Source organism: Lissotriton helveticus, chromosome 4_1 (genome assembly GCF_964261635.1).
Source record: "Lissotriton helveticus chromosome 4_1, aLisHel1.1, whole genome shotgun sequence".
NCBI classification, from domain to species: domain Eukaryota; kingdom Metazoa; phylum Chordata; class Amphibia; order Caudata; family Salamandridae; genus Lissotriton; species Lissotriton helveticus.
The window spans coordinates 103,477,821-103,491,348 of NC_136063.1; the positions used below are offsets into that span (position 1 = coordinate 103,477,821).

General features: G+C 46.7%; 1 protein-coding gene across 2 annotated transcripts in view; it reads right to left on the minus strand.

The window, feature by feature from the left end:
• Positions 1-13,528, minus strand: part of LOC144828401 (NFX1-type zinc finger-containing protein 1-like) — a 1,040,362-nt gene that overhangs the window by 400,458 nt on the left and 626,376 nt on the right. For both annotated transcript variants that reach the window (XM_078686524.1, XM_078686523.1), the window contains exon 15: positions 7,777-7,922. In XM_078686524.1, the coding sequence (XP_078542650.1) occupies positions 7,777-7,922 (146 nt within the window). The remainder of the gene's footprint in view (positions 1-7,776; positions 7,923-13,528) is intronic.

The following is a 13,528-nucleotide window of genomic DNA, read 5'->3' on the forward strand; positions in this document are numbered from 1 at the left end:
CTTGGCGGCCTTCCACTTCCAAAGTGCATCTGTGCACAGTGCAATTGCAGCAGTGAGCTCATTATTTTGTTACCCTTCCTGTTCACATGCCTCTTGATTATAAAGGGTCAGAGACCGATCAGAGCAGCAGATGAGGAGAAAGCAGCCTTCTGGTCACTTCCTGGTGAGGTTTAATTACCTCATGCATGCCCCCGAATTCCGTTTCGCCGCGGATTGCGGAAGTTTCGACATTTTCCCTTTCCACGCGGAACTGCTGAAATTACGCAAGTTTTGCGAGCAAACGGAGTTTGCTGCCCACCCCTAAACTAAACATCAACAAAACGGAAGTACTCATCATGGGCTCAAACCCCGATGCCTGGAATGACACTTGGTGGCCCCCGCCCGCGGAAGCCCTCCCACCCCCAGGGACCACGCACGCAACCTGGGAATCATCCTGGACTCAAAGCTCAAAATGGACCGCCAGATCAACTCCTTATCGTCCTCCTTCTTCCACACCCTCAGCCTCCTAAGTAAGACATTCAAACGGATCCACTTGAACACAGAAAGACCGTCCCTCTCGCCCTGATCACCAGCATGTTCAACTACGGCTAAACCTCACCCACATGCTACAGAACATCCAAAACTCCGCCGCAAGACTGGTCCTTGACCTGCCAAGCCACATCTCCCAGCACCTGCACACACTCCACTGGCTCCCCATTGAAGCTAGATTCACCTTCAAGATGTTAACCCACGCTCACAAGGCCCTCCAGGACACCGGACCAGCATACCTGAACAGCCGACTCAAATTCCACGCACCCCAAAGGACCCTGCGATCAGCCCAGCTCTCCTACGCTGTGGTCCCCCGCACCAGAAAGACCAGATCGGGAGGCCGCTCCTTCTCCTTCCGCGTGGCCAGAGCCTGGAATGACCTTCCGTTCCACCTCAGACGGATACCATCGCTCCCCATCTTCGCAAGAAACCTCAAAACCGGGATCTTCGACAGACCCGCTCCTTGATGGACTGGAACCTGGGACCCCCCAGCACCTTAAGACCCTTACGGGAGGGTAGTCACGCTTAACAAACACCTGACTGATTGCCTGATTGAGCTCTCATGTGGCGAGAGAGCGTCCAGAAGCTCCAGCACCCTATTGCTCAAACATCAAAAATTCAAGAAGAAACAAACCTATAATCGAGCCTTCTCCGGTATAGCACCGATGATTTGGAACTCCCTCCCCCCTGAAGTCAGGGTGAACCCTTCCATTGTCCTCTTCAAAAATGAAGTCAAAGTGCTCTTGATGAAGAAATTTCCACCTCTGACTGGCTATTCAAGTGGATTCTGAGGTCACAGTGGCAGTTGTGTGGCCCAGCTGCTATGGTCATGAGCTTCCCTTTGATCTGTATGACTTTGTATCTTCTGCCTTGTGGTTTCTGTTTTGATTGCATGTATCCTCTTCATGTATAAATTGTAGAGCGCTCTGATACCCCCAGTGGTCATGTTTGCGCCATAGAATACTTTCAAAATAAAATAAATAAATAAATGCTACTGGGTGGAGGATAAAGACCCCATGGCTGCTGTTGGTCATTGGGGGCCAAGAACCAATATTTTTTGCCACAGGTAAGTCCCCCACAGCCGGATTACTGAGACCTCGTCTGAGGCCCGCCCCCTTTCTCAACCGCTCTACAAAGGGGTGTCCTGGCAAACTACTGTTTGGGGGATGAAGTCCCCTTGGATGTTGATGGCCGTTGGGGTCAAGAACCCCTATTGTTGCCATATGTAAGTCCCACACAGAGGGATTACTGAGACATCATTGAAGGCTCCACCCCTTTCTCAATCACTTTTCAAAGGGCCTCCTGGCACACTATTGGGTGGAGGATAAAGCCCCATGGCTGCTGTGGGTCATTGGAGGCCAAGAACCAATATTTTTTGCCACAAGTAAGTCCCCCTTAGCAGGATTGCTGCGACCTCGTCTGAGGCCCCATCCCCTTTCTCAACCACTCTGAAAAGGGGCATCCTGGCATACTACTGGTTGGGGGATGAAGTCCCCTTGGATATTGAGGGTCGTTGGGGCCAAGAACCACTATTGTTGCCATATGGAAGTCCAACACAGCGGGATTGCTGAGATGTTGTTGGAGGCTTCTCCCCTTTCTCAACCACTTTGCAGAGGGGCCTCCTGGTGCACTACTGATTAGGGGAATCAAGTCTCCTTAGCTGCTGAGGGGTCGTTGAGGGCCAAGAACACTTATTGTTGCCAATGTAAGTCCTCCACAGCGTAGCTAATAGTTGTGTATGTACTCTGCATTTTGTATTGTTTTAGTTTGTGTTTTGCAATGTTTATTTTCCTTTATTTTTGTTTAAGAAGGAGGAAGGATATGTAGTACTGGGAGTAGAATGTAGTCAAGGCTGTTTCTTGGCACCATTCTCTCACAGAGATTCTAGTGTTTATATGGGATGATGTCAAGTTGTAGAATGTATTGTTTGAAGTACGGGCTGATTCAGACAACGGCTGGTGTTGGCTGAGGAGGTGCCTGTCTACTGTGTAGCCATCAATAAACGACTTCTACTTACCTGATTTTCTGCATGTCTTTATTACTACATACTGCTTGGGAGATTAAGTCCCCTTGGATGCTGAGGGTTGTTGGGGGTCAAGCGGGATTGCTGAGATCGGATGCCCGCTCTTTTCCTTAACCATTCTGCAAAGCGGACTCCTAGTTCACTACTGGTTGGGGGATGAAGTCCGTTTGGCTGCTGGGAGTCGTTGGAGACCAAGAACCCCTGTTGTTTCCACAAGTAAGTCCCCCACAGCAGGGTTACTGAGCTGTCGTCGGAGACCCCACCCCCTTTCTCAACCTCTCTGCAAAGGGGCCTCCTGGCACACTAATGTTTGGGTATGAAGTCCCCTTGGCAGTTAGGGGCAATAACTCCTATTGTTGCCACATGCAAGTACGGTGCACTACTGGTTGGTGGATGAAGTCCGCTTGGCTGCTGAGGGTTGCTGGGGGCCAAGGACCCTCAATGGTGCCACAAGTAAGTCCCCCACAGCAGGATTGCTGAGACATCGTCAGAGGCCCCATCCCCTTTCTCAACCTCTCTGCAAAGGGGCCTCCTGGCACACTAATGGTTGGGTATGAAATCCCCTTGGCTGCTGATGGCAGTTAGGGGCAATAACTCTTATTCTTGGCACATACAAGTCCCCCACGGCGGGATTGCTGAGATGGCGTCAGAGGCCCCAACCCCTTTCTCACCCACTCTGCAAATGGGCCTCCTGGCGCACTACTGGTTGGGGTATGATGTCCCCTTGGCTGCTGCGGTATGTTGGGGGCCAAGAACCCCTATTGTTGCCACAAGTAAGTCTCCTACTGGGGGATTGCTGAGATGTCGGAGGAGGACCCGCCCCCTTTCTCAACCATGCTGCAAAGGGGCCTCCTGGCTCACTACTGGTTGGGGGCTTAAGTCCCCTTGGCTGCTGAAGGTCGTTGGGGACCAATAACCCCTATTGTTGTCACAAGTGAGTCCCCACAGCGGGGTATGAGATGTTGGAGGTCCTGCCCCCTTTCTCAACCACTCTGCAAATGGGTATCCTGGCGCACTACTGGTTAGGGGATGAAGTCCCCTTGGCTGCTGGGGGTCTTTGGAGGCCAAGAACCACTATTGTTGACACAAGTAAGTCCCTCACTGTGGGATTGCTGAGACATCGTCTGAGGCCCCACCAACTTTCTCAACTACTCTGCAAAGGGACCTCCTGGCGCCCTTCTGGTTGGGGGATGAAGTCCCCTTGGCTGCTGAGGGTCGTTGCAGCCCAAGAACCCCTATTGTTACCACAAGTAAGTCCCCCGCAGCAGGATTGCTGAGATGTCATCAGAGCCCGCCCGTTTCTTAACCACTCTGCAAAGGGGCCTCCTGGCGCACTACTAGTTGTGGTATGAAGTCCCTATGGCTGCTGGGAGTCATTGGAGACCAAGAACCCCTAATGTTTCCACAAGTAAATCCCCCACAGCGGGATTGCTGAGCCTTCCTCAGCAGCCCCACCCATTTTTCAACCACTTGGCAAAGGGGCTTTACGGTGCACCACTGGTTGGGGGATGAAGTACCCTTGGCTGCTGAGGGTCGCTGGGGGGCAAGAACCCCTATTGTTGCCACAAGTAAATCCCCTATTGCGGGATTGCTGGGACGTCATTGAAGGCTCCATCCCCTTTCTTAGCCACTCTGCAAAGGAGCACAGAGTGGCAAAACTCTGCAAACGTCACCCACAGAGCAGGGTTTACCGCCCACCCCAACATTCTTCCATCTGTAGGTGAAAACATGGTGGATGCGCTCCTTTCGGAGATCTGTTTGGTGGTCTGTGTACAAGCTCTAGGGTGTGTCCGTAGGTTACTAGGTCCCACACCTATTAGTCCTATGTTATTTCCTTTGGAGGTAGTTGGCGATATTCCCAACCACACAGGTGAAAGGAGCAGGTGTAGCCGGTACCTGGTCCATGTCACTGTTTGCAGCCTGTGTCGCGACTCTTGGGGGGTGGGGTAGAGGGGGGTTGCTTTCAGCATGCTTGTGGTAGGCCGATGAGGGTGGAAGGCTGTAGGCCTGATGGTAGGTAGGTCTAAACTGGGACTGAGGCTGATCATTTTGGGGTCACTGGTAGCTGCTCCTGAATGTGGAGAAAACTCTTCCTCAAGCTCCTCAAAAGGGCAAACTTCTTGAACTGGAGAGTGCCAAGAGATCTGGTGTTGTCCATGTCTGTTTTGATGGCTAATGAGGCATCATCGATATGCTTCCCAAACAAAATCTCATCATTATAGGCCATATCTAGTATCTTTGATTGTACCACCGGTCTAAAAGAGGTAACTTGAAGCCATCCTTGTCACCTTAAGACCACTGCTCCTGACGAAAGCCTGTGGAGGCGATGTCAAGAGCACAGTCGATAATTTCTGAGAAAGTGTGTTACCCTTCCTGTAATATTTTCTTTGCCTCTGTCTTTTTATGTTCAGGGATCAAAGCAAGTTGACTGCTGACATCTGACCACATCTGGCGGTCAAAGGACCCCAAAATGGCTAGTGAGTTGGCTGCTAGGACCGTGATCGCAGACATTAGGGAGAATCTCTTCCCTAATTTGTTCAAGTGCCTGCCATCCTTGTCTTGCGGTAGAGAGATTGGTGCAGAGGGATTTTTGGAACACCTTTACACCGCTTGAAAGTTGATAGAGTGAGGCTTGGGATGACTGATGAGGCAAGCATGGGAATCATCAGTGGCGTTGTATTTCTTGTCGAGGCGAGGTGGTAGTGGTGCTTCTGTAGTGAAATGTTTCATTATTTTTATTCCCTCATCCCAGATATAATCTATAATGGAGATGGATCTTATAGACTTTCTGGCTTACTCTTTAAAATTGTGTACAAAACAGTCTGACTGCTTGACAGAAGTTGGCAGATGAAATCGTTTTGCAGCTCAGTCCATGAGATTATGAAAACCCCCTCTGCCGTATTCGACTTTGGTTTTGCCGACTAGACTGGGGAGATGGTGGTCATCCTCATTGATTCCAGCATCAACTGTGTCATCGGCAACGTCGTGCTGGCAGGATTTTTAATCCTCGATGTCAATGGTTCTGAAGAGGGAAAATGCTTTTGCTCCAATTTCTTCCCAGACGGAGTAGAAGGTTGGGAGGAGGCCACGCCTGTGGAGATGAGCTTTATATTCTCCTTTCTTAGGGGTTCTTTACAGTGTGTCTTCAAGGTATTTCTACTCTCCTTAGAAGCCCTATGGTCAAAGGATCTTTTGTCGGGACTGTTGGGAATTTTGGGATTTGAACTTCTGTAGCCACAGACGTAGCCTTCCCGCTCTACTCGCTAAGGGGGAGATTTACCAAATCTCCACACAGCGCAGCACAGCCTCCTGCAAGGCTGCACTGAGTTGCAAGACAGGGAAGGAGCATGAGAGCACCATATTTTTAAAGATATGACTCTCTCTTCCCCTTTCCTTTGCGCCAACACTGATTACAGCTGTCGTTTGCCATGCACACACCTTGGCACCATAGCGCTAGGGTGTGTGTGAGAGTCTAGCCTAGGTTTTGTACAGGATTGGTAGTCTTCCTGTATAAAATACTATGCCTAGACAAGAGGGAAAGTACAGTGCAGCACGCATGCAAAGTCAGAAAAGGAAGGAGAAATTAAAGCATTACTCCTTCCTTGCGTCTAGTTTAAAAGGGCACAGTTTTCTCACGTTAAAATCCAATCTACTGGGTTTAGCGTAAGAAACCATGGGTGGTTGCATGGGAACGCCCAGGCGCCACCCTTGGGAACACCCCCACAGTGCAAAGTAATGCGAGCAGTGCTGTGCAGGGTTTTGGATTACTTTTACGTTATTTCCAGCGTGAAACAAGTTTGAGTAAAAAAAGATTTCGTGCATTTTTGCGTCACTTATGTGATGCAAGCACAGCGCAAAATCTTAGTAAATCTCCCCCTTGATGTCTTAGAAGGAAAAGTGGAGGTAATAGAGACAGTCTTTGTGTGGGTCATCCAGATGCAGCCTCTTCTTCCCACAGTACTTGCAGTATCTGAAGAGGCCTTTCTTAGAAGACTTTGACATTGTAGAAACAGAAAAGTTGAAATATAGCAGCAAAATCTGAGCAGAGCTCAGGGAGGCTCTCTTCACACGACATACGGTAGAAAATTGGAAGGACTCAGCCTCTTTTTGGAGTGTTTTAGAGGGTGCTATCACCTGATTAGTTACAGTTTTTTAGTTCGTCCTTTTTTAAAAGGACATATATAGGCTAATAAAGTGACTTTGGATTGCCATTATAGCCTACAGTACTATTACATACTGCTTTACTATGGTAGGGTGGGCCTCCCACTTTGACACGGGGAATGATTCAAGCATGTGAATGTATAAAAGATCCAATACTGGAGAACCATCAGTGTCCAAGTATATCTGTCTTGGTCAGTAGGGTATGCAGCATGTATGTCTCTTGTCTCATTTGAGATGGTCAAGGTATGGCGATTAAATCTACAGCACACATAGAAGTAACAAATCGCCATTAGTGATTGTTTAAGAAAAGGAAGGGACACCTACTGGCACATAAATAATCATTACCTGCAATGCAGGCACCCTTGCACTCTGGTGCAAGGATACCTGAATTGGCTCTACGCAGCTAAATTTAGCACCATCGCTAGGAAAAACACAGGGTTGCACCGTATTCTTGTGAATATGGCACATCCCTGCTTTTTGAAAATGTTGGCGCTCTCAAATTTGGCGCAGATCTGCTCTCCAACATTTTCTCATAAATATGCCCCTAAGTGTTTAAATTATGCCTAGAAGCGCTATTAATAATATGGAAAGATATCTTCTTCAATGCACAGGATAATCCTTCTTTTATGTCTATAGAACCATAGCCCAAAGGAAGGGCTATAGGTAGTTTGTAGTTATAAAACATAGTCCTTCTATAATGTCTCAAGCACAATACTCATAACAAAATTACTATTGTCTGATTAGCAGAAGATGAGTTTTCTTTTCTATCACAATGTACACAAAATGGAAATACATAGCATTTCCAATTATACAGACTAACACTAATAAATGCATATAATGTGGAATAGTATCTGCCCATAGCAGAGAAGGGTATACTGTGAGCTGAGCCCACACAGAAAGGTGTAAACACTGTAATGGTGCCAGAAGCCTGCACTCTACAATAGAGCCAGAGTAGAAAAACACATAATCTGCAATTGTGCCAGATAAGAGACGTGTACGCTTCATTTGCAGATGAGCAGTGTAGCATAGACTATTTATTCACTAAAGCTGCATGGGGTTCATACCTGAGAGAAGAGCCTTCTCTGGAAGGGAAGTAAGACTTGATGCAGTCGCTGAGCCCGAATCTTCTTCAAGGAATACTGCTCCATGAGTGGATTTTTGCTCCTTCCACCAATTCGAACAACCCCAGAACTTTGGAACTGAAGAATACCTGGGAAGAGAATTTAACATATTCATAAAATATTGTTAGTAGTTTCAAAATCTGCATAGGTTCATAAAGGTGGCTGCGACATCAGACACTTTCCTGGAGATCTGAAATCATGCACATAACTTTGTGCTAATTAGCAATGGCTTCACAGTCCTGCTGTATACAGACCTATCTACAGACATACCCACATGGAGGCTACAGCCTCTATGGTTAGAAGATCCATTGGTTAGAGATGAACTGAAGTAGGTGATTCAATGAAGGTATAGCTTACTCCTTGATCATAGAATGGGAAGCATTTAAAGTAATTGTATCAGGAGTATGTATTCAAACCACTGAAGGGGCAGAAATAGCGCTGAAGGTGAGTCCTAACCAGGTTGAACAATCCCTCAAGCACCTGGATGAAGCGGCAAATATGGACATAGCATTAACAGGGAAACTTAACAGCCAAAGGGAAAAATGTAATGACTATTTGGATGAATTGGATTAGCGACACAGAGACAGATTATGAATTAAATTAAATAGTCCATCATTTTGGTCCCCGATTTCTAGTAATGACTTAGTAGGTGTTCCTGGATTCCAATATTGATTCAGCGAGGTTCACTTAGATTACAATAATGATTAAGCGGGTGTCCACAGGAGTTGAAAGGGTGAGAACAACTTGCATAGAGTGCACCTCACCCCTCAGCAAGATTAGTTTTATATGCCCAGGGGCTTCTTCTATTTGCCCTGGGTATGGAAACGACGCAGATAATTTTCAGCTTATGATGTGGAACTTTCAAGCTATACAAAATGATTGGGCTGCAGTGATAGGGGTAACCACTAGCCGAGGGACTGTGAAGGGCTACCTTCAGGGGTTATGCCTGGGACCCAAAAAGAGTAAAACAGTCACAAAGTTTGTGAATATTGCACTACCAAAAGGGTTTAACTATAAAGCGGAAAGAGTCTTTGCCTTTTGCTCTTGAGAAATCCAGGCAAGAATTGGTGTTTCGGACAGAAGCGGAGGGCATGGCTCTATGTAGGGAGGAAGGAATAGTTTCTTACCTGTGATCTTAGTTCTCTCTCAGGAGAATCTCCATTTAAATCATGAACCAGCCATGCACTGTCCTCATCCCAAATCGCTTCTTTGAAATATACATTCTTAAGTGTAGATCTTTGCCTTACTTCAGGTAGGCAGAGTTTCAACATATCATCTTCTTTACATTTTTTGCAGCGTAAAAAATAGACTGTAATGGGCAATTGCTTTCATTCACTTTTAAAAAAGGTGAAATTAATAATAAAACTAGGAAAAATAACCAGATGCGAGATAACTCTCCCCCTGAGACTCTCATACACAAATATGCTTTAAAGGAAATGGAGGAGAAGGAAAAGGGCAATGTAGACTCATAGACTGCAGGTATGTATATATGACAACTGATACTGCACCTATAAAGGCTCACAGCCCAGTAGTATCCGGACATGCCACGCAGATGGCAATAACCTTAGTTCTTTTTACAGAGTGATATAGAGGAGGACTAATGAAAAGTAGAACGTCTGTTTATTACCTTTGTGCCTTCCACCGGGGAAGAGGTTGGGTTTCTTGTGATTTCAATGGAGATTCCACTGATAGAGAACTAGGATTAATGGTAACAAGCCATTCCTTCACTCTCAGGGGATATTCATTGATAATCATAAGCATTGAATAGAATAACAACCCATCCATAAAAAGGGCAGGGGAAGGGAAAAAAGAGGACCAACATTAGTAGCTAAGCAGAGAGATTCCTCAAGGAGCCTTGCCCTAATTGAGCCTGTGTTCTAGTATCTGCAACAACAATGTCTTGTAAAGGTGTGAACAGACTGCCATGTGGATGCTTTGCATATTTCTACAATAGGAATATTCATCATTACAGAAGCTGTCACAGCTTTACCTCTGGTGGAATAGGCTGTTGGTTTATGGCCAGGGGCTTGTTTGCAAATTTGATAACATAACAGAATGCAAGAAACTATCCATCTGGATATAGGTTGTTTAGAAGTGGCTGACCTAATATGGGCCATAATTCATGAACATTTGTCCTGACTTGCGTATACGTTTAGCTTTGTCCATTTAAACTTCTAGGACTCTTCTCACATCTAAACTGTGGAGAGATCTTTCTGCTGGAGAAGAAGGGTTCTGAAAGAATGTCAGCAGATTAATAGTTTGATTAATATGAAAATCTGGAACTACTTTGGGTAAGAATTTCAGATGAGTTCTCATGACTATTATATAGCGTTTGGTTCATGAGGACATAAAGCTTGAATCTCGCAAAGACTACATGCTGATGTAATACTATAAGAAAGACAGTTTTCCAAGGGAGGTGTAATAAGGCTTTATGGATAGGTTAAAATGGAGAAACCATTATACATAAAAGCACAATTTTTAACTCCCAGGAGCGATATGGGTAACATATCGGGGAAATAACACTTTTAATACCTTCAAAGAAGTACTTAACCAGTACTAACTTTAAAATGGTCATTAATAGAAGAAAATCATAAACCAGATTTAGCAAAATGAAGCAAGTATAGAAGGAAAGCTTCCCCTTGGCAGGAGGTTGAGTCGACATTCTTGTCAGAACACCAGATGGAAAATCCCTTCCATTTGAGTTTGAGGCTCGTGGATGGACATTCAGCCTCGTTTAGAATGTCCATACAATCTTGTGGAAGACTCGTGTCCCTATTAGACGAGGTCAGGAATGAGGTTGTGAAACTCAAAGATGAAAGGTTGAGATGGACTATCTGACCTCTGAACTTCATAACAAGGTTGTGTTTGCTTAGCAGCCTCATGTGTGGTTGTTCCGACATGTACAGCAAATTTGTGAGCCACCACTGTTGGGTCACTTTGGAGCTCTCAAGATCATTCTGGTTCCTGAGTAAAACAGGTTGATGATATCTACTGGAATCAGGGGTATCAGTGAAAAGTTGTAGGAAGCTGGCTCGTTATAAACTATACCAAAGTGAGGTATAGTGTGCACAGAGTCCAGTGGAACCCCAGAGGTAGGCAGAGGTAAAGTTAAATAGCACCTCACTCTCTATTTGTGGTAGTGTGGGCGAGCAGTAAGGCAGTATCAGAGGACAGTGTTAAGCATTTGTTGTACACAGTCAGTCAGCAAATGAATTCACACACTCAAAGACTGAACTTCAGACCAATTGTGTTTGTATAAAAATATTCTTTTAGTTATTTTATTTTCTAGAACCAAGCAAGCCTGGCACAGGTAAGTAACAAATACTTTACAGTAGTAATGCAGTTTGTAAATAGTTTGAAGTGTAATTGTATATGCACTTTGTTTTGACTTACAGGATGGTTGCAGAGAAATGCCATACTTTGTAAATACAGTACATAGATTTGAATGGGCTTTTCAGTAAAATACCAGGTAAGTTACTTTTTAGATTACTTTTCTTACTCAAGTAGTATACCTAGATACTACTCTGGGACATTCACTATAAACAGGTAAGTAAAATCGTTTTGGTTAAATAGTACAATTTAAAATAATTTCTTTAGGTTTTCAAACCCCTCACTTAGAAACTTTCCAAGAAAAACAGTCAATGTTATCCTATGGAGGAAAATAGTGTTTTTGTTTTTTAGGTAAGTATCTGGTAGTGGGAGTTGAGGTTCTGGGAGTTGACTCAGGGGTCCCCCAGGGTCAAGGATGCACTCTAGTTACACCCGCAGTGGCACAGGGGCAGATGGGTGCAGGGTGCTGGTTTGGCGTCGGGTGCCCTGTTGTTTTCAAGGGGGATTTTCGGTTTTGGATTTCAGCTGCAGGCTTGGTCCAGGAAGACATCCAGGATGAACCAACAGCTGGGCAGATAAGTTGGAGGGCTCTGGGACATAGGTGCACCTCAGGTTCTCTTCTCCAGGTCGCAGCGCGGCTGGATGCAGCGGTGTCTTTTAAGGTTGGATTTCACCTTACCGGGCCACTCGCGGTTGGGGGGGGTCCCAGTGCAGAGGCTGCAGACGACGTCGGGGAGTCCTGGAGGGGTCAACCCACAGAGTTATAGGACTCTGGAGCGCTGGGGGACATCGCAGGGACCAGTGTGCCACTTGAACTCGGGCTGTAGGTGACGGTTGCAGTAGTGGTTCCAGGCGTCGGGCTTCTTTTTCCTCAGCAGGCACGGAGTCTTTTTTTGGTGTTTCTTTTGAACAGAGCTGCTGTGCGCAGGGGATCCGGTCTTTGTTGAAGGCAATCAATCCTCCCTGGGGTTCTGGTGGTCGTTGGCTACATGGACAAGATGATTTTTGGTGCAGGATCTCTGGAAACTGCAGACGGGCCGGTAGGGCTGGGGCAAAGTCAGTTGTTCCCTGCAGTCTTCTCTGTTGGGCATCTTCTTTCGTCCTTTTTCTTCTTAGGTTGTGGGAATCTGCTTTCTTGGTTCAGGGCTGCCCCCTAAATACTGTATTTAGGGGTGTTTAGGGGTCTAGAGGTCAGTAGCCAATGGGCTACTGACCTTAGGGTGAGTACACCCTTGGTGTGCTCACCCCACGTGGGGGAGTGGGCACAATCCCTAATCCTGAGTGGGGAGTGCCTGCCATCTGCAAGATGGCGGGTACTGAAGAGAGGGCTTACCTCGCCTCCCCCACCTGAGGGGTGGAGTTGACAGAGGTGGGCACACCTTCTGGGCTGGCTAGTTTTTCCTGCCTGTCTTCCCGCCGAAAAGGAGGGGAGGCATGAAGGGGGCCTGCTCCTGCTAGCAGGAGAGACTGTGGGTCACATTACAAAGGCTGCCAGGTCTTTGAAGCTCTCCTGCCACAGATGGCTCTTCCTGGCCTGGGGGAGGTGTGAGCACCTCCACCCAGGAAAGACTCTGTTTTTGGGCTCAGGGAGCAAAGGCTCCTACCCTAGTGGTCGGCAAACATGTTTCGTAGTGGCAGGCTGGTGTGTACCAGTCAGGAAACCCACCAGAGGCTGGTTGTTTTTCAGGGAGCATCTCTAAGATGCCCTGTGTGTGCATTTTTTATTAAATCTCACACTGGCATCAGTGTGGGTTTAATGTGCTGAGAAGTTTGATACCAAACTTCTCAGTTTTCAGTGTAGCCATTATGGTGCTGTGGAGTTCGTAATGACAAGCTCCCAGCACCATATACTCTTAATGGCAGCACTGCACTTACAATACCTAAGAATGGAATTGGACACTTCAGGGTTAGAGGGCTCATGCACCAGTACCCTCATCACTGGTATAGGGCGCCCAGCTAGAGGGGTGACTGATCTATGCAAGGGCAGTGTGTTACAGGCAAGGCACACAGGGATGTGTGCCAAATCGACTCTTCACTTTGTTCTGTACCAAAACACGCAGCCTGCAAAGGCAGTGTGTGTGTGTGTAAAGGTACATGGTCTCTAAGGGTGGCACAATAAGTGCTGCAGCCCTTAGAGGTCTTCCCTGTTCACAGTGCCCTGGGTACATGTGGTGCCATTTAGCAGGGGCTGATCTGTGGCCAGAGATGCCAATTGGGTTAGTTTTGGGGAAAGAATACAGGCCCTGGGAACCTGACTGGCAAGGACCCAGGGCACATCAAGTCAAAAGTGTATCAGTAGTCTGGAAAAAAGTTGGGGGTTACTGCAACAGAACCCCACTTTCCTACACAAGCCCTCCCCTCTCCC